At 36.0% G+C, this 25645-nt stretch overlaps 1 protein-coding gene across 1 annotated transcript in view; it reads right to left on the reverse strand.

The window, feature by feature from the left end:
- PLCE1 (phospholipase C epsilon 1) overlaps positions 1-25645 on the reverse strand; it is a 123979-nt gene that overhangs the window by 34085 nt on the left and 64249 nt on the right. Inside the window, exons 3-6 of the mRNA XM_084264921.1 lie at positions 21147-21463; positions 6104-6249; positions 4067-4325; positions 3171-3379 (exon numbers count right to left, since the gene is read on the reverse strand). Of these exons, the coding sequence (XP_084121047.1) occupies positions 3171-3379; positions 4067-4325; positions 6104-6249; positions 21147-21463 (931 nt within the window). The remainder of the gene's footprint in view (positions 1-3170; positions 3380-4066; positions 4326-6103; positions 6250-21146; positions 21464-25645) is intronic.

Genomic DNA, 25645 nt, shown 5'->3' on the forward strand with positions numbered 1-25645 from the left:
CCCCTGGACGTTGCTATGGTACTTTCAGCTCCCACTCATGTCGCACCAGATGAGCAAAAGATGATTCATGTTGTGACTTGTCCCAAGACACATATACTGTATCCCTAAGCTAAACAGCACAGATAACCACAGCTTTTCCTCTATTTCATCTCTACTGAGTGCACTAATTAATTTGAATTCTTTCCTTATTCCATAAATCAAACCTAATAATTCTTCTATGAATTTATTAATCTGTGAGATCTCCACCTCTCTGCCAAATTTATCAAGGAGTGGCCAGCAAGCTGAGGATTTATGGCTTGTGGTGAGGAGAATGACAAAGGCAGAAAAACTATCAGCCTTTAATGTAGCTCTATTTCCTTAAGAAATCTTCCTAAAAATAAAAGCCATGCATTATAACTGAGCTGGTATAAGCTGTTTCACCAGAATCTTACCAGATCCAGGTACATTAAATTATTCACCTGCATTATAGAAGATTAAGATATTCAAAATTAAACAAACAACTAATGCAGCTCTTTTCCACCCATGCCCTCAAAACAAGTAAGTCTGCAAAAATTCTAGAAAATGTAATCTGAGACTGGATGTGCATGGCTGGAGGAGTCTAATATAGTGGAGACAGAAATAGCAAAGCTTCATTTATGCCTTATTTCACATTTGAAAGCACTGGCATGCTGCAGATTAAAATGTATGAGCAGCAGGTAAGCCAAGCACACATATACAGAAACGCAGCCTCTGAGTTGAGCTGCCAGAAGTGACACGGCTATCAATTATTGAGAACACACTTACAGAACTCGGGTGGAATCAGAAGCTTTCTGTACATGTGCTGCACTGAGATGCAAGGAAACGGAAAGGATAAAGGAAACATTAAAACAGATTGCAGTTTTAAAGGGGAAAATTGCATTGGATATTATTATTTATTTACTGTAATTAGGAAAGCTTAAAAGTGAAGATGAGATCAAGCTAATAAAGCAACACATCAAAGCTTAGAGTCTCTTAATAGGTCATTTCATTAACAATTCTATAAAAACTGTACTTCAAACGTGAAATTTGTGCCTTTTCCCATCTATATTTATTTGAGAACTGTCGAGACAGAGTTCTAATAAAGATTAAAGTTTGATCTTTTTCTGGCATGTACAGAAATTCAAGGTGATCAGACAGGTTACTGACTACAGAGTGATAAGAGTTTATTTGCTAACAGAATTAGGAAAATACACCCACGACCCACTGATTTTATTAGACGCCTTTCATTATCTTGAAGTGAAGCTAACTGACTAGCTTTGGTGAGTTCATGTTCCACAAGACTAAGCCAAATCAGCAAAAGCCAAACTAACTGAAAGTCTTCCTTGCAATTTTAAAGTAAAGAGCAACATGTTACACAGTGTGCTTTTCTGCCTTTATGACCACAGTACTACAATTGTTGGGTAATGTACAATTATCATATAACTTGTATTTTATAATACTGTATGCATATATGACTTAGGTCTGACAAGGAGACCCAAATTTCTTACTTGGAATTCTGCAGTTGTTCCTAGCATCAAAAATCAGTCAGGCTAACGTCACAGCCTCCATATAATGGGAACAACAGAAAATGGCCCTTCTGCCTCTGCAGCAATTTGATCCTGTGCCTCACCCAGCCCTCTGAACACACATGGAAGAAAGAGCAGGTGAAAAAGGAATTTCCAAAGTCTGGGGTACTTGAGCTAAATTAACTTTCAGAAGTACTAGAGGCTTTTTTTTTTAAAATTTTCTATTTAATTTCAACTTTAATTAGAGTAGAATTTACTAGAGTATATTTCAATATGAAGCATAACTAATGCATTTACCAATAATTGATTTCATAAACAGATAACAAAGAGAACTTAATTTTCACCATATTGTTGTCCTGTATTTAAATTCTATTTTGTTCATCCAAGTAAAATGTTGATTGTGACTGTGAGATGCAGGCAGATTTCAAAGCGTATTAATTAACAAAAATAATTCCTGGAAGAAAGCTTTTGAACTGAAGTAATTCAAGACACAACATAAATGGACAGAGAAGTGGGACTGTCTTTCTTGGCTTAATTTACTACTCCACTTTCCAGCAGCAACTAAAGCCAGATGTGAATAATTCTATTAGAAACCATTCTTTCAGGAAATAATGATTATTTATTTGAAATGAAATTTGGAAATGCATGTTAATGAAATAAATGCATTTAAAACAGGAAGATGTTAGTTCCTTCTCAGGCAGTTACTTATTAGATTTTGTCTAAGTAGCTGAAATATGTTGGATACTTATGAACATATGGATGTTTCTGATAAACATTAGCAACAAAATACCTCAAGCAGTGACCTAAGCATGCTTTTTTATGCAAACCCCCATGTAAGCTTACAGCACTTCACCTCTGAACAGTACAGTGCTGTCGCTTACTTTGATGTCACTCTAACATGGTTAGTTTAAAGCTGACCCTTCTACCTCTATATGGGTTGCAACTTCACTGCAAAGCAATGCTCTAGAAGGTCAAGTGATGTCCTAAATTCTGCATTTACCATATTCCTTGCTGGTGAATCACATAGAATATACCAGGTCTCTGAAGTTACAATATGAGATGAACAAAGTGGGCTTTTTCATGGGGCACCATTAAGTAAAGTTCTACACAAAATAGCAGGACTACAGCAACCTGAAAATTCAACATGTGTACTCATTTTCAAATGCTTCTGGGCAGAATTTAAATGCCCCAAATGAACACGTCCTTAAAAGAAGAAGTCTTTTGAAGGATAATAAATAACCTCTATTTTGACGAGGGCAGAACACTGCCTGAGTGTGCAGAATATAATGTTCTGAGCTCTGATAACAGATATGTCCTGATGCTATTCCTGTCACTGCAGATCAAAATTGTAATCGTAACTGTGGATTTTTAAAGCTCTGTGTGTAAGACGAAAAGGATTTACCCTTATCGTGAGAGGAAGTAATTGCATCATGAGGGAAAATATAACTATACAGAGACTTTCCAAGCACTTGAGTATGAGATAGTTAGAATATCTCTAGTGGGGAAACATTCCAAATTGTAAGAACACAAATAAAAAGGAAGATGTTAAAGTCACACTTATTTCTAAAAGTGAGCCTTAGTAAACGGAAATTAAAGATTAAAAAGATGACACATACAGGTGGTGATAGAAAACAAAATGAGACATACTGATATCGGGTTTTGTCCTTCAAAGAGTTTTTTCTTGAATTGCTCCCTTCACTAAAATTATCTTCACTCTCTTCAGACTCCAAACTGCGATTGCAGCTCCGAATAGTTTGGAAGATATTGTTTGCTGTTGATTCCTTTTCTGGATTATTTAAACCATCTTGGCCTACTCGTTGCAAGAAATTATCTTGTCCGCTGTAATCTGAAACAAACTAGAGATATTTGAAAGATTAGCATAGCAACAAATAGAATATTGTGTCATCTACCTCCCACTGGAGAAATTTTAACAAAAATTAAGAATATTTAGCATGTATTTCCTATTACCTTCTAATGGGAACCTGTACCTACTTCCAATCATAAACAGACCAAATCACTGCATAAAGGAAATCATATTGTTAGAATAACTCCCACAAAATTTAAAAAGCCTCAGTCTTTTTCTTTTCATGTAACACGGACTTTTTATTTTAGAATGAAATGATAAAACTCAAATAAAGTGCTTCTTTTCAGAGGAAAAGCTTCATCTACTGAATGTCTGAATTCTGTTTTAAGGAACTTAAAATCTTTCAATTCCCAGTGAGTTAAGTGGAAGGTCAGATCACTTAACAGAAAATGGTTACATCCTTAAGGACTTACATCCTTACTTAACTTGAAGTATAAACATGATCTTTTGGTACGAAAGTTTATTTTTCAGTACTCCAATACTGAACTAGTTATAAACAACTGAATCTAAATTGTTACAGTAAGTATGGGAATTGAATTGAGATCCACGTAACTGACCAGTTTGGTTACAGTCTGGTTTATAAAACTTTAATTAGATAATGCCTTTGTCTAAAATGATAAGTAACATAAAATACTGGATGTCTATGGACATAACCTCTCAGAACAGCAATCTCATTTACCTCTAATGTTTCATTCTGGGAGTTGTATCGTGGACAGAGTCTGATAAGGCTTGATGTTCCATCCAAAACTTCACAAAGTTCTTTTAAAAATACCCCACAGAAAGGAACAACTTTACAGCCTGGGATATTGAGTGCCCGGTTGACCACTTTCCTGTACTCAGATGATGATTCATGTTGTGCCATAGCATCTTTGAGACTTCGCATGGTTTCAATATCAGACTGGTCCATAAATTGCCACATTTTTAAAACTTTTCTTGACCTATTGCAAAGAGATCACAGAATTTATTGAATTCATTTTTTCTTTTAAATTTAAGTTCAATGCTTGCAGCATACATTTAATAGAGGAAATCATCATCATTACTTGGAAATGAAATCAAGATCATTAGTTTTATGAAAATTTTGGTTTGTGGACCATTTCCCCTCCTTTGAATTATTAAGGAACAAAGCTGAAAAGGAGAAACAGGCAGTCTGATCTACTGGAGTAGCATTTGACATTTCAATAAAAGCCCAGCCACACAGGGCATACAAGCAGGCTTTCTAGCATTCTCATTGTGTCATTGCCTTAAATTTAAAAGGGCATGGGAAGAAATAAGAGAAGATTAAGGAAATGGCATAAAGATAACCAGGCAGTTTATTACAAATTCCTTTAGCTGTGTTATGAACAATCCATAACTAAGCAAAAGGGGGGTATGGGTTTTGGGTTTTCTTCCTTTTTTTTTAAATTAAATTTATGTTTAAAAATTTACATTGATTCCCCCCCATTTCACTCACAAAATAAGTTATTCATTTTCATGGAAATAAATCAGGAGCATGTTCCAGTTCTGAGGCACAAATGCAGTGCTGTAGATGAAAAGAAATAGCCCCTGTTGCTCCCTGAGGGCTGTGAGTACTGCTGGGAGGTCTCTCACCTTCTGAGCTGTTTGTCTATGTGAAGGTATGGCCCTTCTTCTCAGCCCTGGCCCTAGCCACACCAAAAGGTCTGTAGAAATGCTAACAGTACAACTTCTGTTGTACAGCTTCTGTCCCTGTCCCAGAAACACTGCTAATCATTGCTAGCCTTCCTCTCCTTTCTCTCTCCTGTGATGTGCGTTAGAGATAAATTTAAGCCCTTAATTGGCTTTGCATTTTCCTTCACAACTTAGTTGGCTTGGCTTGGAGACTGTGGATGCATTGTGCTCAAAAAGACTCCCTGCGCCTATGAGTGTTTCAAATGTGCTTTATATACCAAAAATGTAAACAAATCGCTGATTGAGAATCTCCACTAAACCACAAAGAGTGACAATAAGAACACTTTAAAACTTTGTTACACAAACAAGATATATAAAGAGGGCCAAAGCTAAGAGATTGGAAATCTGATCTTAACCCTTGCCTGTTCAGTCCACTTTCCTGCCCCCGAAACTGCCCATGCAAAGGCACTGCTTTCCTGCAGTCCTAAACCCCATACTCCCTCTTTCTCCTGGAGACACTGCAGGACTGGCGATAAAGACCATGACAGCAGAAGGTCCCAACATCAGTCAGTATAAGTAAATTGGAGGGGGTAAAAAAATAAAAAAGAGGTATATATATTTAAAATATATATATATTTATATATATAAAGTGCCTATCACCATATTGATAAACATTCTTTAGAACCAATCTGATGGCAGAGGTAAGAACAGGATTCAGCCTGTCAGTACCTCAGAAGGTACTGTTGGTTTTGTTAGGGTTTTTTGTTGGCTTGGGTTGGTAGGGTTTTTAAACCGTTTAAGACTGACTCTTTCAGAATGTTACCAGAATTACATTGCAACTTTTTCTAATGTAACTTATTTAGCATGTACCAGGAAAACCAATGGTGTCTCCAGAGCATTTAGAAAAAAACGCTTTTAGCATTCTTCATTTTTCCAAAAAGGATTATTAGAGTGTCACAGAGTGAGATGATGTGATTTAGCCACAGATTTCTGTTTAGTCCATTGTTCTCCAGAGACATCTGCTTAATAGAAGGTGCAGTGCAATCTATCACCGAAAATCTATTTTTTTTAAAAAAAGAGTTGCCAGTACCTTAGCCCTGCCAGAAATTCCATTACAGCATTGTAGTTGCCCATATTCCAGCAGCATTTTGCCACATGTACTAAATATGAGAAGACTTCTCGTTTCTCCTCCATAGAACCTGCAGTCAGGATCAGCCAGGTAACCCACGAGCTCACCTTGCAAAATAAAATGGACAGCACAGTCAGCCAAAGCAACGTCACCTGGAGCATTCATGCATACTTGATGGACAATGCCAGGAGTTTATTTTTGTCCATCTGGAGAGTACTGGTCAAAATCGTGGTCGTATCACATATGAGCTGCACACACAACTTACAGACACAACCAAGTTACAACAATTAAATCATTAACTACTCTAAAAATACTCATATTAAACAAAACCTACTGTATCTTATTAGAAGATATACTCAATAGTCATTCAGGCCATGGAAGAAACTGGACAGCTTAAACTAGTGCTGATTTCTAAAGCTGCCAGAGGTCTGCAATGGAAATTCTCACTAACATAGCTAACAAATCTCAGCCTCACACTGAATAATCCTTATTCTTGCAATACAGTCAGTGAAAGTTGATAACTTGGAATTTTTATTTTTGCTTAATTTCACATAGTTGGTGGTCATATTTAATATACAAGTTTACTAATTCCTATCTGCACTGAACATTTAGAATAAATCACATTATCTATTTGGAAGACCACAAATTAAGTAAAACCAATAAATATCCCATCTTCTTAAGTGTGACTATACTATCAACTTCTTTTATGATTAATGCCAGAATCAGAAATTACACCATGATTCTGTTTGTATTAAAAAAAATACAAACAACAACCCCCCCTCAAACTCTCTTCATTTTATCAGCTTGCAGATTTTCTTTCTAGTTTATATTCCCACAACATCCATAAAAAGTAGCTATATTTCACATGGAAACCTAATTTAAACCAAATGTTCCTTTTTACAATATGATTCCCTGGGGTTCTGATTTTTGTCATTGTGTAAACACTTAAGAAGCAATAAACGTGATTTGTTTACTGACACTGAGTTCCATTCTTTGGTCCTGAAGGATTCAAGTGTTTACAGACAATACCAGTGTGAGGAGAGCCTTAGAAAAATCAGAAAATGTTATTTCACCCCTCAGGGGCACAGACTTTTATTTAAAAAATGAAGCATGAGAAACAAGATATAAATGCTTTAGTGCTAACAGAAAAAAATCCACTAAAAATATATAGGGCTTCTATTCACACAAGTCTATACAGACACAGTGTTCTGAGCCTCTTGCTTCTGAAGGAAAACAGGTAAAGAATACAAAAAAATCTAAGTTACGATTTAATTTTTTTTTCTGATTTTAATCAATTACAAACAAAAGGATGAGCAGACAAGCCATAGCTCCAATATCTGCAATGAATATATATGTGTAAAAAAAAAATATCAGATTTTTAAGATTGAATCTCTGAAGAGGTTATAAAATCATTGTGTCTTTCATGCAATGAGGCCATACTCAGGAGTGTGCACCAAGGGGATAGGGATGCTCTGATGGGATGTGAGCATCAGAGGACAATGGACCTGTGAAGAATCAGTGTTCCACTTGTTCTAGCCCTCATTGAACAATTTAGGTATGGAAGGCAAGAGCTGGAAGCAACACAATGTAAGTGTAAGAAATCATGTTAATGACTGTTTCAGTAATTCCCATGTGTTTTTATGCCAACATGTAACCACAGAAGACAGTAAGAGCAATAATGGGTGCAGAGCTTCCAAAAACGGTAGAACAAGTATCGGAGACCAAAGCTGTACACCATGCTCAAGCAGCTTTCCCAGCCTTCATGCACTGTTGCTGTAGAGGCCACAGTACAAAAACAAACAAACAAACAAACAAACAAATAAATAACGACTATTCATATTGGATGCCCTACACAAGATATATCTAATCACTGCAACAGCTCTGAATGAGAATTTGAATTTAGCTGAAATTTATTTGAAGTTCTCCATTGATTGTTCCAAGTAGGTAAAAAGTGAAGCAACAAAATGCTGAACACTATGAAGGAGTGGAAAATTAAAAGAAAATCAAACAGAGCAGTGCATGACATGGGGGTCAAGTGAGGGCAAATACAGAAAAAAAGGTAGTAAAGTAAATGCACCAAAATATCACAAATTGTGAAACAAACCAGTTTGTTTGAATCTGTGATTCAAGATGAGCATAGGTTGGTTTGTGTATGCCAGAACCAAAGTATGTATTGGGTTTGGATACCATTCCCATTCCCCACTTAGGGAATGCAAATGGCTAAACATGCAATCTCACATTAAACAATAGTATTTGTTTGTTATGAAATACCAAGTGTGGCAGTTTGATTAATACAGTTTGATTAAAACATGTTCAAATATTTTAAAGAATAATATAAAGCAATTTTATTTTAATCTGAAGTAGTAAAGATGTAATTGTCAGAAGAAAACAGTATTGAAATTGATAAAGAATTCATTGATACTGAATTCAGACTCCCTGCTATGAAGCCTTTGAAGCTACCCGCACCTTGAAACTATGACAGCCACTTGTTGAAATTTTATTTAATAGAGAGTTTAGGACTGCTATGAACAGTTACAAAGAACTCTCACAAACACTATGTAAAAGCAAACAAAAAATCATAGAGGTCAGCATCAACAAGACTTTGCAGTCTTGAGATGGCAGATGTATATATAAGAGCAAAGTAAGGGTGCAAAAGGCAGATGTCTCCCATGAAGTTTAAGCTCACTCCTTCTGCAGGACAAGAACAGATTTACAGGAAGAAAAAAAGAAGTATGTCTGAATCCCTAAATATTAAAACAGGATGAGCAATGGCAGATATAATGCATTGGGTAGAACCAGGGGACAGAGCCGAGCACCTAAAGACACAACCCGGTCCTGCAAAATAACGAACTTGCCTGCTTTAAGAACGTTGGTATTTTCAGATTTCCTCGAGATCAGGAAAAATGTGAGGAGCTTGCTGGGATATTTCAGTCAGATGCAGATAATGGAAAATGTCATTCACATAATTTTATGTGTTGACAAAATTATAATGAAACGTAATTGTTCCTAAACATATGCTACAGACTACAGACTGTTCCCACGTATGGTTCTTTTGTGTCCTACCCAGCAGTAGCCAGGAGTATAAATTGATCTTTCTGGTGGGTCTGAATAGCATCATGTCTTCATAAATTTGTTCTATGAATTATTCAGACACTGTTGGTTAATCTGAATGCATCATAGAGCTCCCAGAAAGGGGGATTATGGGCTTCTCAAGAAGCATAATAGCCTGGTACCCCAAAATTTGTCTCTTGGAAGGTTTCATCAGTCTGAGACTAGAACAGGGATGATTAAAATCCAACAGTATGATCGGAACATTTGGAGCAGAGGAAAGGAGCAGTCAACAAAGGCTGTCTCCTTTCATTCAGTGAAGTTATTGCTGAGTGCTGTGCCTAACATCTGCAAAACGTTTCTACTCCTAGCTTTTTACTGAAGACAGCTAGAAAGGGAGAAGAATCTAAAGAAAAAAAATCTAAGAAAATCAAAGCTGAACTTCTGCTGACTGAGGTCACTCTGAACTCCCTGAAGATTTTATTCTGCCCAGATACACTGAACTGATGGATCCAAGAATTTTATCATGAAGAACATTATTCTGAAGCTTTTAAATAAATGCATACTGAATTAGTTTGGGTATGGCATTAATTTCAGATGGTTGTTCATAATGGCCATAGCTAAAATGAACAGTGTACAAAGAACACTCAAGTGCAGGTAAGTTGAAAGTATTGCAATCTTCGGGATAAGTGTCATGTACAACAGCTTAGAGGAAACAAGTTAATTAAGATGTACACAGTCGTTAAACAACACTCACTAAGCATACTCAAGAATTTTGTGATTTACTGATAAAGATATGAACAGTCCAGAGTGCATCCTCAAAGGACAGCCTCCATAGGAATCATCAATGTTCTCAGAAGACTGTAGATGTAGAGCTGCCACTGGATCCCCAAAATACCTGACAATGTATGTACTACATTGCCGGTGCCTGGGATGCATAAAGCTTCCTCTGCACAGATGGTGTTCAGTAAATGAAAAGTTTTCAAGACCTTCATTCAAATAAAAGCTCAGACTGGGATTCCTCAGGTGGTGTCTGTGGTCAGTTCGCACCTGAACTAGATGCACTGCACACAAAAGCAGAGAACAATTCTGCATTTATATTTATTGATGACTATGGAAATCACCTGGAAAGGGAACTGAAAACCGAGGTTTGCACTTTGGCAAGCAAGTAGCACAGACAGTCTTCTGGAGTAGGCACAGTTTCCCTGTCACTAAACCCAGGTGTGATCTCTACCTCCAGGATGGGGTTTCCAGCAGTGTTAACAGAACAAGGGAGGCTCCATGCTCCTGGCCAGAAGCTGTTGCTGACTTCTGGATACTTCACCCAGCTGGATGCAGAATGGCACGTTCTCTTCCGGCAGTTCATTCATGGGTGGCTTGCAGAGCTACCTCCCCAGCTGGATCACACTTGAGGAACACCAACCCAAGGATGAAGTACCCTCAGGTAGTCAGCTGCCTAGTTACCAGACTGCCACTACATCAGCGTGAGGGTTTTGCTGCTGAACGAGCTAGATCTGGGATCAGAGACAGAACTTCCCAGCCAAAAGAGTGCACAGTAGTAGCCTTGCCAAGAAGATCAAAATACATTGCCAGTATTCGTCAGCATGAGCCTGACACTTTTTGGACCAAGTTTTTGTGTTAGGTAACATTTTAACATGAGATTGCAATCTACACATCAACATGCTAATCACTATTTCCTTCACTTATTTCTTTTCACACTCGACTTACATAGTTCTGTTTATGTAACTCGTTGCAAACTCCTTTCAGAACAGAAATCATCACAGCAAACCTATAATTAGATTTCCGCTGCGCTGCTGATGAGTCTGAAAAGTATGAGAAAATGTGTCCTGGCTTCACTACTACAATCCACAAGATTGCAAGACACAAGAAAAGTCATCAATTGAAACATGGTCCACTCAAGTTGGTAACAACATCTGTCTTCTCATTCAGCGTCCTTCAGGATTTATTAAGTAGTAAACAAACAAAATCAAGTCAAGCAGATCTTTAGTTGAGATTTAAATATCTTGTAGTGACCTGATACAGACAAGCTCTGACAAAGTTGTGTCAAATTAATTTTGAATATATTGTAAAGTAGCTTCATTTGGAAATTTTCAGGGGCACAGGAGCCTCCTCAAAATCTTACTCTAAAGCACATGGGATCTACAGCAGATATCTTGGCAGTGCAGTTTTCAGCTGAGCAATGATTTCAAGCACAGTAGTACATTAAGATCTGCATAATTTTAGCTTTTTTTAAATTACATTTATATCACTTCTTCCTATTTAAACTGCACTAAACCCTTTGTTTACAACAACATTTTTAAAAGGTTTTTATGCTTATTTTAATTTGATTAAGCTTTCAAATTAATTCAAGTGCAATATTGCTAATGAATTTGGGAAAGGCATTTGTAACTCAGCATTAATCTTCAAATATAGTGTGAATATTTTAAAGTCAGTGACTAAGTCTCATTTAATGTTTTAATTCAATTAATTTGGAATTTTCCACAACTGTAGCAGTGACAGACCTTTATTTAAAATAGACAAACCTTCCTTTTAGAGGACATGGCATTACTAAAGGCTCCAGAGATTTCTGATGTTCAGAATTTCCTTTTCATTTGTGTTTTTTTAAAAAAGGCAATTAAACAGACAGAAACGTTCCTACAACTCAACAGACAGAATTAATTGTAGGAATATTTTTTTTAAGTTAAAACAAAAATTATTAACAAAAAATAAACCTGCCCTAAACTTTTAAACTTGGGTAATCTATATCAGTCGTTCAAGATTTACCAGAAGACTACGTTTTTGACCACCTAATCACTGAACTACCACTGATGTCACGTTTATATGAAGGCAAAAATCTCCCAATTTGTCAGGAGCAGGATACAGCTTATTACTGCTTTTACTAATTGAATACGAAAGATGTAAGAGAGACACCCGTGATGGAACTTGACCCTCAAAGTATGGCACATAACCTTAAGGCCCTTACAAGTATGAACTACAGGAATTGTTTACCATATGGGAATCCTGCTCCATACAGCTCACAGGATGGAACAGTGCATAATGCATGTTGAATTATTAACTGTATCCCTAAATTTGCCACAGATTTACTCTACTCCTTTTCATCTTTTAGTCTTCTAATACACAAAATTATAATAATAAATATATAAATTGCTTACTATTCTTTATATAGATGCTAGAAAATGTGTTCTGTATTTTTGAATGGGAATGAATTTATTGTTTATCTTTTCTCAGAATGAAAACACAGGAGTGGTATTGAGGGAGGAAATGATTAAGAATCTCCACCTGCAAAGCCCAGGGTTTTGTTATTTGTATTGCTTTACGCTTATTCCCCCCACTCTTATGTTTACAAGGCTTTTAAGCAATTCCCAAGCTACATACCTCAGTGGGTTACTCTGCATGGAAGAAATTATGTCTTCTATTTTTATATTACATTCTTTAAGAACTCCATAATACTTGAGAGATGAAGCTTTCAGAGGTAAATCAGCAAACACAGCTGTCTACATGAAGTTTTACACTTACCATTGCCAGCAAGTAGAATAAAATCCTTTGGCTTACCACAAAAGTAGATTACAGTACACGCCTTCTCTAACACCTAATGTATATAAATTAGCCATGGATATCTTCCTATAATAAATGTGATTTAACTACTGCCTACACTGTAGCAAGAAAGCAAGTGATTTTAATACTGTCAAAATAAAGTTTGTGTATGAGAAGTCTCTGAAGACAAAAACAAGCTGCTTTTTCAGGTTGTTTTGATACTACACAGGTATCCAATGGAAGCCACTCTTTTGTGAATGATCTTTTTTTTTTTTTACAAATTCAAGAAATTTAGAGAAAATCTGAAGAACACAAATAATCCGTGCAAAACAATAACCCTCAACAGATAGGATGCAGTATTTATGGCAAGAAGGAAAAACCCATTGTCTTGTTTAAAAGCAAAATTCTTGGTCTATCAGTGTGCTGTGATTTATGCCTCTTAAAAAATAAAGTTAAATATAATTTTTAAAAAGTTAAATCCATCTTTCACATTTCAAGGTCTTTCCAGACAAGTATTGCAGAGGGATATTATTCTTATAAAGCTATAAGGAGCAGATTGATATTTGTGAGGCTTTTAAAAACACTAGCAGTATGCAGCACGAGCACCAATAGCTGCCTACCATGAGTTCCTTTGCACTGCTAACTTCACAAACCCACCCGTGCATACTGATCAGGATCACACCATATAACACAATTTTGGTTTATTTCACATGGGTTTCACTAAAGTTTCATTATGAAGATTTTTAGGCTTTTTATATAGTATGCAATATAATTTTCTGATCCTTTCTTTTTTGAATGTATTTTAAATTGCATTATCTTATGAGCAGATGGTTCACTTTACATGGTAGAGTGAAATTATATAACCTTACAAAGAACATTTACCATTTTAAATCTGATTAAACACTATTCCAAACAAGGACTGGAAACAGTTTGATATTTGTGCAAGCACAATCTTTTTAAAAGTATTATGCAAACCCATTTAGGCATTGCAAAAAAATGCTGAACTAAGAGACAGAGAGCAATATTTATTTACATTCCATTATTTCAGTAAAATGATATGTCTCTGTTTTGCTAGCAAGGGTTTAAATTTGTGTTTTGAATGAACAATGAGGAAAACTTACAAATTTAAACCACGAAAAATAAAGCCACCATTCTCATTTAGTGTCCTAAATAGTTGTATTTTTAATTAACTTTACTGAATAGACTGACCTAGTGAATGATGAAACCTCTGCAGTAGCAGTGCTATGCTGGAGCAGTTCAAACATTTTTACCTTCTTCACTTATTTTTTGGCAACTCAGTCTTTCAAAAAAGAAAAAAAAATCCCCTTATATATTGAAGTTCTTATTTTGCATTTTCAGTTCCATAATTTGACTACCTTCAGACAGCTGTTTGAATGATCCTCCAGTATGGTGCAACTCCCAATCTAAGACATCTCTTTTCGTTTTTATATAAAGCAATGCTTGAAATTATTTCAAATGTGTACATAAACATAAATGATTACAACATTTATATTCAACTTGTGTTTCTGTGGTTGCTTGGCTGGTGAGAGGCAGGAGAGTGGCTGGGCGTTTAAAAAAAACCCCAAAACATTCAAGAGTCTGTAAGGGTAAAGATACAGAGAAAGAAACAGGTATCCAGGAAGACTGGAAGATCATTACGGTACGATGCCAAGTCAGGACCACATGGTGCTCGAGCTAAAGAAGCAGGGTGAACTCAGAATACCAAACAGGAATCTCAGAAAAGAGCTAGATGAGAAAAGAAAGGCACAGCAGGCAACAAGGAGAGATGGAAAAAAGTATGTTGTGGCAGTTCTCAGAGTCCTCAAACACACTCAGGTGCCATTTTCCTAATCTCTTTCCAGCTACCAGGGCACTGCCAACTGCAGAATCTCCTCAGTAGTTTTCTCCCACAGTTCTATACACCCATTAAAACTAAACTTCTGGTAGTCAGTGCTCCATCAAACCAGGAAAATATATTATTATTGTTGGTTTTGTGTGCACAGCCTTAAAGAATCCAAAAGCCAATAGTTTTGGAAAGCTAGATGTTACTATATTTCAATTGCCTCCTCACACACTAGCCACTAAACTCACATTGTTTAATTACACTTAGTATCAGGAAAGAATAACTGCCTTTACCTTGATCCACTGCATTGCTCTTACAAGACTCCATGATCAATTTGATATTACTACAAGCAAATGCCGTGCCTCGTTGATGAGTACATGTTGTGCCTGAGTCTACACTGTCATATAACTACAGTTTTAATCAAACTCTTAAAGACTATAACTTTTATTTATAGCTGGCAGTGCTGAATGCATGTAGGCCACATTCTTCACTAGAAATAAAACCCAAATAGCAAAATACCTTCTTTAATTATCTGCTTACATGTGGCATGGGCTACAATATAGCTTACAGCTTTAAATCCTGCTAGCAGTAAAAGAAAAAACAAACCAAAATGAAACAAAACTCAACAAACTAAAAAGCTAAAATATTCAGAATATTTGAAATATCTACAGGTGGATTTGCTTCTTCCACTCTCATAAATCTGAATTAATTACTGAATCCAAGTTACATGGTATAAATTCACAGATGCAATAGACCCACAGTTTTTGTCTCAAATACAACTGGCTTAGCAAAATGTTTATCTTTATTTGTATAGGGATACTATGCATCCTTAAAGTATACAGAAAGATTCTTCTCTACCTGAAAAAGGTTTAAAGATATGATAATTCCTATCTTACAACACTTCCAAGTTTGGAGCTGTACACTTTTAAAACAACAGGAAAAATTCATAGTTTTCAAGAAGCCTTGTCTTACTGTCTTCTGGCAATAAAACCAGAACTGGAATAAATTCTACCAATCCTATTTCATAAAAATTTCTGTTAGTGACCTGCTGCTGAAACTTTGAACCAAATGCATTCAGAATATCTGAAACAATATTTTCTTCAAAATATTTATAAAGAAGTAACAGAACTACTGAAACTAACAGGTAAAGAAACAGACAACCCCTAGGAACAAGATATATAACACAAATAGGTCAAATAGGTTAAAGGGACAAAAATATTTCCCTTCTCTGAGAAGAAAGTGACAGGAAAACCAATGGGATCCGTTCATTCTAGAGCCCAAACCTCTACAATACATAAAAACCAGTACTACTTCCTACTTTTTCAGTTTATCCTTTACGAGACAAGAGATCAAAACACAGAAACTTTATTACAGCTGAGAGTACAGTCTGCCATCCCAGGAAATCAGGATGACCACTGGAGCAGCAAACGTTTAGGAACGTATCATATTCGGAGGCTAAAAACATAGTAGTTAAACTTTTCCTCTTAGTAATTTAATTTCTCCTTGGACTTTGTATATTTGTTAAATCTGATCTAAACTTCAGGATTAAGGAACGACTGAAAAAGGCTGTGTTTTAATCACAGTATTACAAAAGAACATTGCCAAAAAATGCAGTTTTAATTTTAGCCACATTTAGATGTGTAAGGTAGTGCATGCCTAGAAGAACTGCAGATGCAGGTGAACACAATTTAACTTTTCTAAATACGACGAAATTATTTTTCTGGTTTTCAGTGTTTGAGCCCACAATTATATTACTGCAACAAAGTGACTGACTGGATCTGTTCTTTCCACGGGAAATAGCACTTTGCTAATTGCAGAACACCAGGATTAATTTCTTCTTCAGAAGACAAAGTTATTTATTTATTTTCATTAATTCCGAAATACCCTTTTTTCAAATCCATTTGGATCATGGCATCATTTCTCTCCATTCTGTTCTCCCCATTAAATACCTGATGATTACTGCACAGTAATCTATATTCTTTCTGCAGCATAGTATGTAATCATAGTGATTTGGTAATACCTTTCATCTGCATTTCTTCTGTGGTTATTCCTATAAGTCTACTCCATATGTTGAAGAGTCCTCTAATTCTTTGATTATTTTTTTTAATTTTAGTTTTATGAACTATTTCTTAAACATTAGTATTATAGAAGTTATTTAAACTTCAGTGGCAATCTCTACCACGACTATCATCTTTCCATAGTACCTCTAGGGAAATGAAGTCTGAGTAATCATGTCAATATATGTAAATATTACAAATCTATTGTGACTGGACTATATATCACATGAACATTTATTTTCCTATGAATTTCTGTACAGACTTGAGAACTGGAATGACCCAAAACTTTTAAAATACAAATGAAAACACAAGCTGAGAATGTATTCCATTCCATTTTGTGGGACTGAAGAAGATCATCCCTTACTGTCCCTTCTCAGAACATGTTTTTGAAACATGTTATTGAGTGTTCAAGCTCCCTGTCATGTTAGTCACCTTGATTAACACTGCAGGGAATAACCCAATACATGGAAACCCATGACAAGAAAAGACACAGGGAAATACATTATGCCTCAATCCCCTCCAGCAACTTCATGTCGGGTCTAAGCCATTACTGTGCTCTCTTAGACAAAGGCAGTTTCTGTTTCCCAGCCTCAGCAGCACAGGATTTGCCAGTCGCATGTTTCTGCTACTATTTGTGGAGTGCTTGACAGTAGCTTTAATCCATGCTATCCATCTTTCATGTCTCTACACTACTTACTCCTCCTTTTTTTCCCCTACCATTCTTGACAGTGTAAAGAAAACAAAACATATACATGAGGATAATCTGGAGTGCTATCATTTCCATCTATTGTGAATATTAATAAGGGTAGTCTCTGTCTCCAATCTTCATTGTTTATTAAAGAACTTCATATACCAGAAACAAAAGTCACTCAGTGATTACTTTCATCCAGCATCTGTGACAAATAAAGGTCCCTCCAGCTGCAGTTGAGTTCTGTGCTGTACCCCTGCAGTTAAGGTCAAAGTACCCACTAGAGCTACACAAAAAGGGACAAGGTGAGGGGCTATCACAGGTCCCACAGGTAAATTAATTGTGCCTCTTCCATAAGACAGAGGACTCGGTTCACTGATACCCAGAGCAGACACTGACATGACAATTATGTTCAGATTGTTGCAGCTTAAAAACAAATTGTGTGGCTCTTGAGGCAAGATGCAAGCAGGCTGCGGCAACTCTGCCACAAAGACAGTAAAAGAGAAGTGCTTCTCAACCTTTTAGTTACTTTGCCTTAAAGCAGGGCCACAACTCTTATTTAAAAAATCAGGCAAGGTCCACAAATTAAATTTATACCACCTATCCTTGCTTAATTTTAGCATTGTCACTAGGTACACTAAGATACTGGGTAATGTTTGGCTGGCCAAAAATCTATTCAACCTTCATCGAGGAATGGGCTCACTCATCCCACTTCAATGCAAAGTCCTTTCAGCCTGAAGCACAACCACAACTTTTCTCCTTGCATGTTACTAGCGATGCAGATTTCTCGCTTTATGCTTCTTAACTTGGTTTCCCAATTTACTTTAATTATTTGTACACTTTTCAGCTGCCTTCATCAGGCTCACAGTGTTGTGATCTCAGAACAAGAGTATCTGACAGAAACATATTTCCACTGTCACACTAAGAGACCCAGTAATTTTCAGAAATCTTGCAAGACATTTCTTGCAAAAGAAAATGCACATTACAGGCTTCATCCAGTGCTAAACAGTATGCCTGCTATTACTCTTTTGCACAAATGAGAACTGAGTAAGAAAAATAACAGCAGTTATTTATTGCACATTCAGGCATGTTAATTGCCTACAAGAATTGATTTTATCCACTGCGGAGTGTAAATAATTTCTGATTCAGTTCTGCAGTTCTTCACAGACCACTTTGATGACAAAAGCTTAAGGCTAACCACTCACTTTTTTTGACCCATTGAGGTCTAAATACTGCAACTCCTGTTACGCAACACTGATCAGTAATAAAGGTTTAAAGAAGTGACTAGAAGATAATCATACTCTACGTACCTCATCAGTAAAAATATTTAAATCATTCACATGTAGTATAAAAGCAATTTTGTAACAGCAAAAATATTTAAAGAGAACCATGGGGAGTTTCCCAATATCTACCACTTCATCTTGCAGTCTGCAGTCAATGGAATTTTACAACTTCAGTTCATGAACGTTTTCTGTGAGTTACTGGAATTCACACAGTAAATAATGCTGGTAAAATTTACATCACTAAGACCAAATGTTCCACCTGCTTTTCCACTTAAACACACTTTTTATAAGATACTTTACTAATTTGAAAACATTTTAATCTTCATTATTTTAATATTTTATAATACTCCTGCAGCCCTCATTCAATCAAAGATCTCATCAAAATGACAGTATTTTTCTATTCAAGAAGTTCCTTTGAGTCACAAACCAGAAATTATTGACTGTCATTTTAAACAAGGGTGATAAACGGTTTCTCATTAATATGTATTAAGTGTAAGAAAAATTACTAAAATGTATTTTGCTATGAAAAAACCTCCATATACTATAATTGCTCATTTAACAGAACAATGGCATGAAATGATTTTTTTCCCATTACGTATCAGCAGCCTGTCATCCTAAAAGTCATTCTGGCTCCCACATTATAAATACACTTCAGTATTTCTATAGGCAATGCCAAAAAAAATCAGCAAGTGCTCACTGACTTTTGTCAACAAAAGCATGACTCTTTGCACAAGAATTTTCTTGTCATTTGTAAACAAAGACATTTTGAAAGTTCACGCTTGTGACTGGCTATGGCAACTGATATACACCATAAGATAAAGCAGATAGCAAAATAGTGATTTACTACAAGCAGTAAATATTTTACAATAACTGCATTTAAACATATAACATCTATGTTTAAAAAGAGTTATTTCAGATTATACTGAAAATAACCCGCTGCACTAAATATATATTCTATGCACCAGACATTCAGAACTTAATTCAAATTATATGAAAAGTTATCCTGTAGCATTACCAAACAAGTAATCCTTGACTAAAAAAACTGCAAAGTCACAAACCCCTGACATGAAAAGATAATGTTGATTATTATCCAAAAGGCAATTTTAATGTTAAAATTCTCATTGACGTAGAATAGTCTCGTTCATTTCTGACAACACTTCTTCAATGTCTACTTGCCCTTTGATCCTGTAACTGTTCAGTGTCAGAACACACAATTTGTACAGGTAAATGCAAAATCTCCAAACAAACTCCTCTGCTATTGTGTCTCAACAGGTCATACTAGTTTTTCCCACTGCTCTCAGTATGGTGCTCATCCTAAGAGAATGAACATGGACCCTAGCTGGGTCAGGAGCTAGATTCCTCTCCAGCTAGGCACCAGCCACAGTGTTTTCCTAATAACAGTAACTAGGGCTAATTTAAACAATTCCTAGGCTCTGTCTACAGACTGAATACTGCAATTGTAATATTTATTTATGTTCCCATAATAGCAATGGGTGAGGGAAGCCAATATATTTACACTATTAGAGTTTCTAAATCTCAATAACATGCAAGAAAGAGGAACACTTCAAATATGCCAAATATTCAGTCACTGACTTATTTACCCAGGAAGCAGGACGTTCACCAGGAGTTAATACATATTCTGCTCTATCTAGTTAATTTTGTGCTGTCTTTTTAATATCTGCACAACTTTCATCTCTTATTAAAGCATAAGGATGCAGTGGATAACAATCTAAAAGAGCATAAGTGAAGACAATCTTCATTTTAGTCCACTTCTACAAATCTAGATAATGCTAACATTACATGTTTCACACAAGAAAAGGAAAGAAAAAAAAGTGTTCCATTTTTCTGCAGCTAAACCCATGGTTATATTGGGGAGGCGGGGGGAGGGCAGGGGCAGAGGAGAGTTGTTGGGTTTGTTTTGGGTTGTTTTCTTGGGGTAGATTTTTTTTACAGCTCTTAATATTTATTTTCTATTAAACTTATCAGATGATTCCCTTACTGAAAATAAAGTGAAATCTTAGTAAAGAACTCACAATTTGACTTATGGAAACGTATCGCACTGAATGACATGTCTTTGTATATAAATACTGCAGATTAATTTAGTTATATTATACAGAATAAGGTATAAACTTCTAGTTTATAATACATCTGTGCTGATTCCTAAGATCATGCTTAGTCTACAAAAATCCAAAACAAATAAATAAAACTCCAGCTCCCAAACAAAATAATAAACTTACTTGAAAGTATACCCCATGCTGTCAGCATAAATACAAAGAAATACAAGTCAGTAATTTTTTTTCTTCCTGTTTACTTTACAGTATGCAAGATAAACTCGGGTTGCAGTTTTCCAAACTCACTGAGCAAATGGGTCACATAACTCCTATTACATTCAGTGTAAGTTATTCAGCTAAATCCTCTGCTCATCTTAACTTACATTTTAAAAATTTGCCATTAAATTCAGCCCTGGGAGATAAAGGAAATAACTAACCCACAAATCAGGTAATAATCCTTATGAAAAGTTTTGTCTTACCTCATTAAACCTCGTCACAAGATCTTCTATAGCATTATGTTCACCGTTGGGGGAAGAAAGAATAGTAGCAGATATGGAAGCTTTAATCGACGGCAGCTTGCTCTGACATTCAGCATTACCCAAATCCCTGGTTAAAAAGCAGAGGTAGTCAATGGGTAAGACTTTTCGGTAGAGCTCCTGCTCCTGCTCAGTCAGAATGCTGGCAACCTCCTCGGGGAACTGGATGAGGTGTTGCAGTTCAATCAGTTCTTTGCTGATACCAGCCACATTGGAGGGAAGGAGGCTGGAGCCAGCCATAGATGTACACGCTTGACGTTCTAAAACAAAACAAACAAAACATTTATTAGGTTTTGCCTTTTCACTCTTGGACCAAGCTGTGCAAAAGCAAAACAGTGTGTTCTTTTTGTACCATTAAACTGTTTATTCATTTATTCTGCGGCACTAACAACTTTATATTTAAACATGTTCTTTTAGTTGGGGTCTCTTTGCATACATCTATAAAATGGCATGGGATGTTAGCTTGATAGCTGGTGACTGGGGCTTCTGAGACTGTTAAGCTAACTGACAAAAGATGCTTGTTTCCCGAGTTACCCAAATGCCTGGTTCAGTCACCTGTAGTCTTGTCAGAACTTCAAATAAAAAGCTCATCTGGGCAGAGTGTGGGCCTGTTTTGCCTCCATATGAGGCCACAGCACAGAGGGGCTGCAGGCCTTGACTGGGGCATCAAGACTCTACTGTCACAAGAAATAATGAATAAGGATCACATAAACCCATTTGGTCAGCATTTTTCTTTGTATTCCTCCTGCTGTAAGATTCAACTTATCTGAGCTCACTGCATAGTGAAACCAAGTGTCTGAAGTTACAAAACATTCTTCATTCCCCTGGGAAAATGCATGGATTTGGGAGTATGCATGCTTTATCCATTATTGCAAAAGATTCACGGTAGTTTCATAATATCCCAGCAGTGATGCCCCTTGAAAAATAAAACTGTTCCTAAGACAGAAGAAGACAAGCTTTGTAAGACCATGTGGGAAGCCTGAAACATCAACACAATGATTCCAGAACGAGTATGAGACTTCTGACTAGTTAAATTTAGAACAGGTTCTCTGAACAATAATTTTTCAAGAATCACTTAAAAGTATAAACAATCATAGTAGTATATTCTGCAGTCTCCTTCCCTCTCAGGAGGAAACTATCTTCAAAACTATTTTCAGAGATTTTTTTGAACACACAGTGGAGGTACACTCCAGATCTTTTACTTCAAAATTGCCTTTTCTTAATATATTCTACATAAATATAAAATTATAGCAGCCCTAAATAAAGCCTTTAGGCCAACAGAACCTGATGTGGAATTTTCAAATACATAAAAGGCTTCTGAAAGAGCAAAAAGTAATTGTTGCTGTATCTAGACTGACATGGGCAAGTAGCAATGGACTTAATTTGCAACAAGCAATACCCTAGTTACATAGTAGGGAACAGGTACAACTTCAGGGATAGTAAAGTATTTCTATATAGTATCTGCAGATACCAAGAAATCTCTGTCACAAAGTCCTGAAAGAAAGATTGGAAAAAGGACAGTTAAGAACACCATATTGACATGTCAATCCTGTTTTGGGCAGCAAATGAGCACAGTGAGCTTCTGGGCTTCTCTTCAGTCCTGCTTGCTTTGATTCTACGTAAGACTCCAATCCTGTTTTCTATGCCAATCTGTGCAGAACAATTGTGAACTGTTTCATAACAAAAAGCTCCAAAAGCTCATTTGCACTGTTCTTGACTTTGCAACAGAAAATAAGCTTACACTAAAATAAAAAGAATGCAAAAAATAGTTTTCACTTTATATTACAGAGGTTGTATATTTGCACAGTGCTTTGCATATATGGACTAATCTGTCACTGTCACAACCAGCCCTGTCTCGGAAAGAGGATGATATGAAAGGCATAACACAAACACCCACTACCACCCATTTGCTCCCTCAAGTCACAGTGCCTCATTGACCCCATGCTTAAGAGTTCTGTTGAGGCTTAGGGCTGCATTCTCAAGAATTCAACTCCTCCATTACAATATCCAGTTAACATAGAATCATAGCATCACAGGATGCATTAGGTTGGAAGGGACCTTTAAAGGTCATCTAGTAAGCTCATTCTCATCTTCACCACCTTCCATGATTTACACTCTGCACAAAAGTCTACTCATACTTCTTTTTGTCCTTTTCTTTCTCTCTTCTTCTTTGTCTGTTCTATACTAGGCTTTTTTTCTGGACTACTTTTTTGTTTCTTTTTTGTGTATAAAACTTTTATCTTTTTTCATGCCAGAAACTGATCTGTACTTCCCTGTTTCTGCTATAAAACTCTCTAACCAGTCTCACCCAGAAGTCTTCTAGCTTTGTATTGTCAGTTTACATTCTTCAGGAAATAGATAACTATCTGTGCTTCAAAGAAAGACCAGGTCCTTAGATTAACTTGTAGAGTGGATTTTACTATTAGTTAAAACAGGATACAATCCTCACAAGAAATAGCTGCTGCAGTAAACTGTATTACTCAAGAAGTGCTCAACAACATCAAGTTAACGCTACAACTAGTAGAAGAAAATGAGAACCCTGATTATTCATTTGCAAGTTGTTTAAAGCTGGAATTGATAGCTTTGCTTACTCTTCTGATAAAGAGCCAGAGAAGATAATCTTTTAAATAGCAAGCACTGCTTTTATTTATCCATACAAGATAACCTCTGCCTAGCTTTAAAAAAGGACTTAGGAGTTGGCTTAATCATTGCTGATACAGATGGGAAAAGAAAGGCCTCCTTTTGTCTAACAAAAGAGTAACAGGAGAAAAACATAGAATGCCTGCTTCAAGATACTACTCTGCCTAAGCTTGTCACAACCTCAAAAAACAATGTATCAAGAATTACTCATTTCTGTTTTCTTTTCTAAAGGATTTATTAAGGAGTCCTTCTACCAACAGATTAATTTCAGATTAATATAACCTTTATTACTATAATACTAAGAATTTCTATTCATGTCACACAGGTATAAAAGCTGTACTGAGTAAACAGATTTCAAGTATATAAGTATGAAAATTGAGTGTGCATCTTTGTGTGTGTATAGAAAAATGTTTCAAGAGTACCTTGGAAAACTTTTTCAGGTGCTTTTCTCTACTGAATCGTATTATGTTGGTCTTTGCTACATTAGAAAGAGGTTGATTCCATATTTTTTTAGTATGAAAAACAGGGAGTTCACCATATTTTTTTGGTATGAAAAACAGGGAGTTCACTTTTAAAAAATGAAAAGGAAATTTTACAAGTAAAACCATTAAAATACTGCTAGAAGGCTAGTGTTAATTATTTGTAATCATTCATATAATTTTTCCCTATTTGTATGTTCTAAGCACAGTAGTTATATATGTGATACTTCCTAACTATAGGAGCAAAACCATCTGTACGTTTATTATATTTCTGCTTCTGACTTTTACATATATATATGTCAGGCTGCTGCCATCAGTTCTCTTTAAGCAGAAATTCAGGATTCAGTTTGAGCAAAACAAGAGGAATTCATACAAAGACAGAAGGAAAATTAATATAGTCCTCACTGCAATCACACCTATGTCAAAGGTGCTAAATCCTGAGTAGAATTCCACTTGCAAACCATGCAATTTGTACTTTGACACAATGACATTCCTTTCCATTAGTTGTGACCAAGGATGGACAAATCAGATAATAGGCTTAGTATCTTAGTTTCATTTCTAGGTTGCTTTTCTTTCTACTCTTTGAGAAAGAAACTATTCTTTCTATATATTCCACAAACAGCAGTTCAAGAGCAGTAAAGTGAAAAGTACAAACAGTAGAAAAGTGCTCACTCTCTAGAAGGCTACTGGAGGAAGATCCTGTGATTATGACAAACTGCATGTTCTAAAGCAGAAAACAGATTTCAACAGTTGTAAGAATAAAAGCAATTATTCAACCTATTATAACATAAATCAGTTTGGGTTTTTTCAATAAGAAACTTTATTTCCATGAAAGTATACTACTGTGACTGAAATTACACAAAAGTTTTAGGAGAATAGTTTTCTCAGCTGGCATTAAAAGGTAATGCAATAAATGGATAATAGAAGCCTTTCTAACAAGCAATGATACAGACATAATCCAAACCATTTGTATGCTCTAAGAGAACATATGGATTATGTTTACAGTGAGAAAATAAAGGCAAACCATAATAAAAACTTAAAGAGAGCCACAGGTGATTCACTGTTAATAGCGATAACGTAGAACTGTTCTGTTCAAAGAAAGTAGGAAAATACAACTCCCCCGCTGTCCCCCAAACAGAAGACACTTATGCACATAACATAGGGCAGTTTAACTGAACACCAGCTTGAAGATACAGATCAACATAACTGAGATCGCATTGTTCCGATGTCCCTTGGATGCGTCATATCTGTCCCTGAATAATCAAACCAACAAGCTCCTGTTAATTTCCTGTTCCTCTTCTCTGTAATTAGAAACATCTCTCT

Source organism: Gallinula chloropus (genome assembly GCF_964237585.1).
Source record: "Gallinula chloropus genome assembly, chromosome: 5".
Lineage (NCBI taxonomy): Eukaryota > Metazoa > Chordata > Aves > Gruiformes > Rallidae > Gallinula > Gallinula chloropus.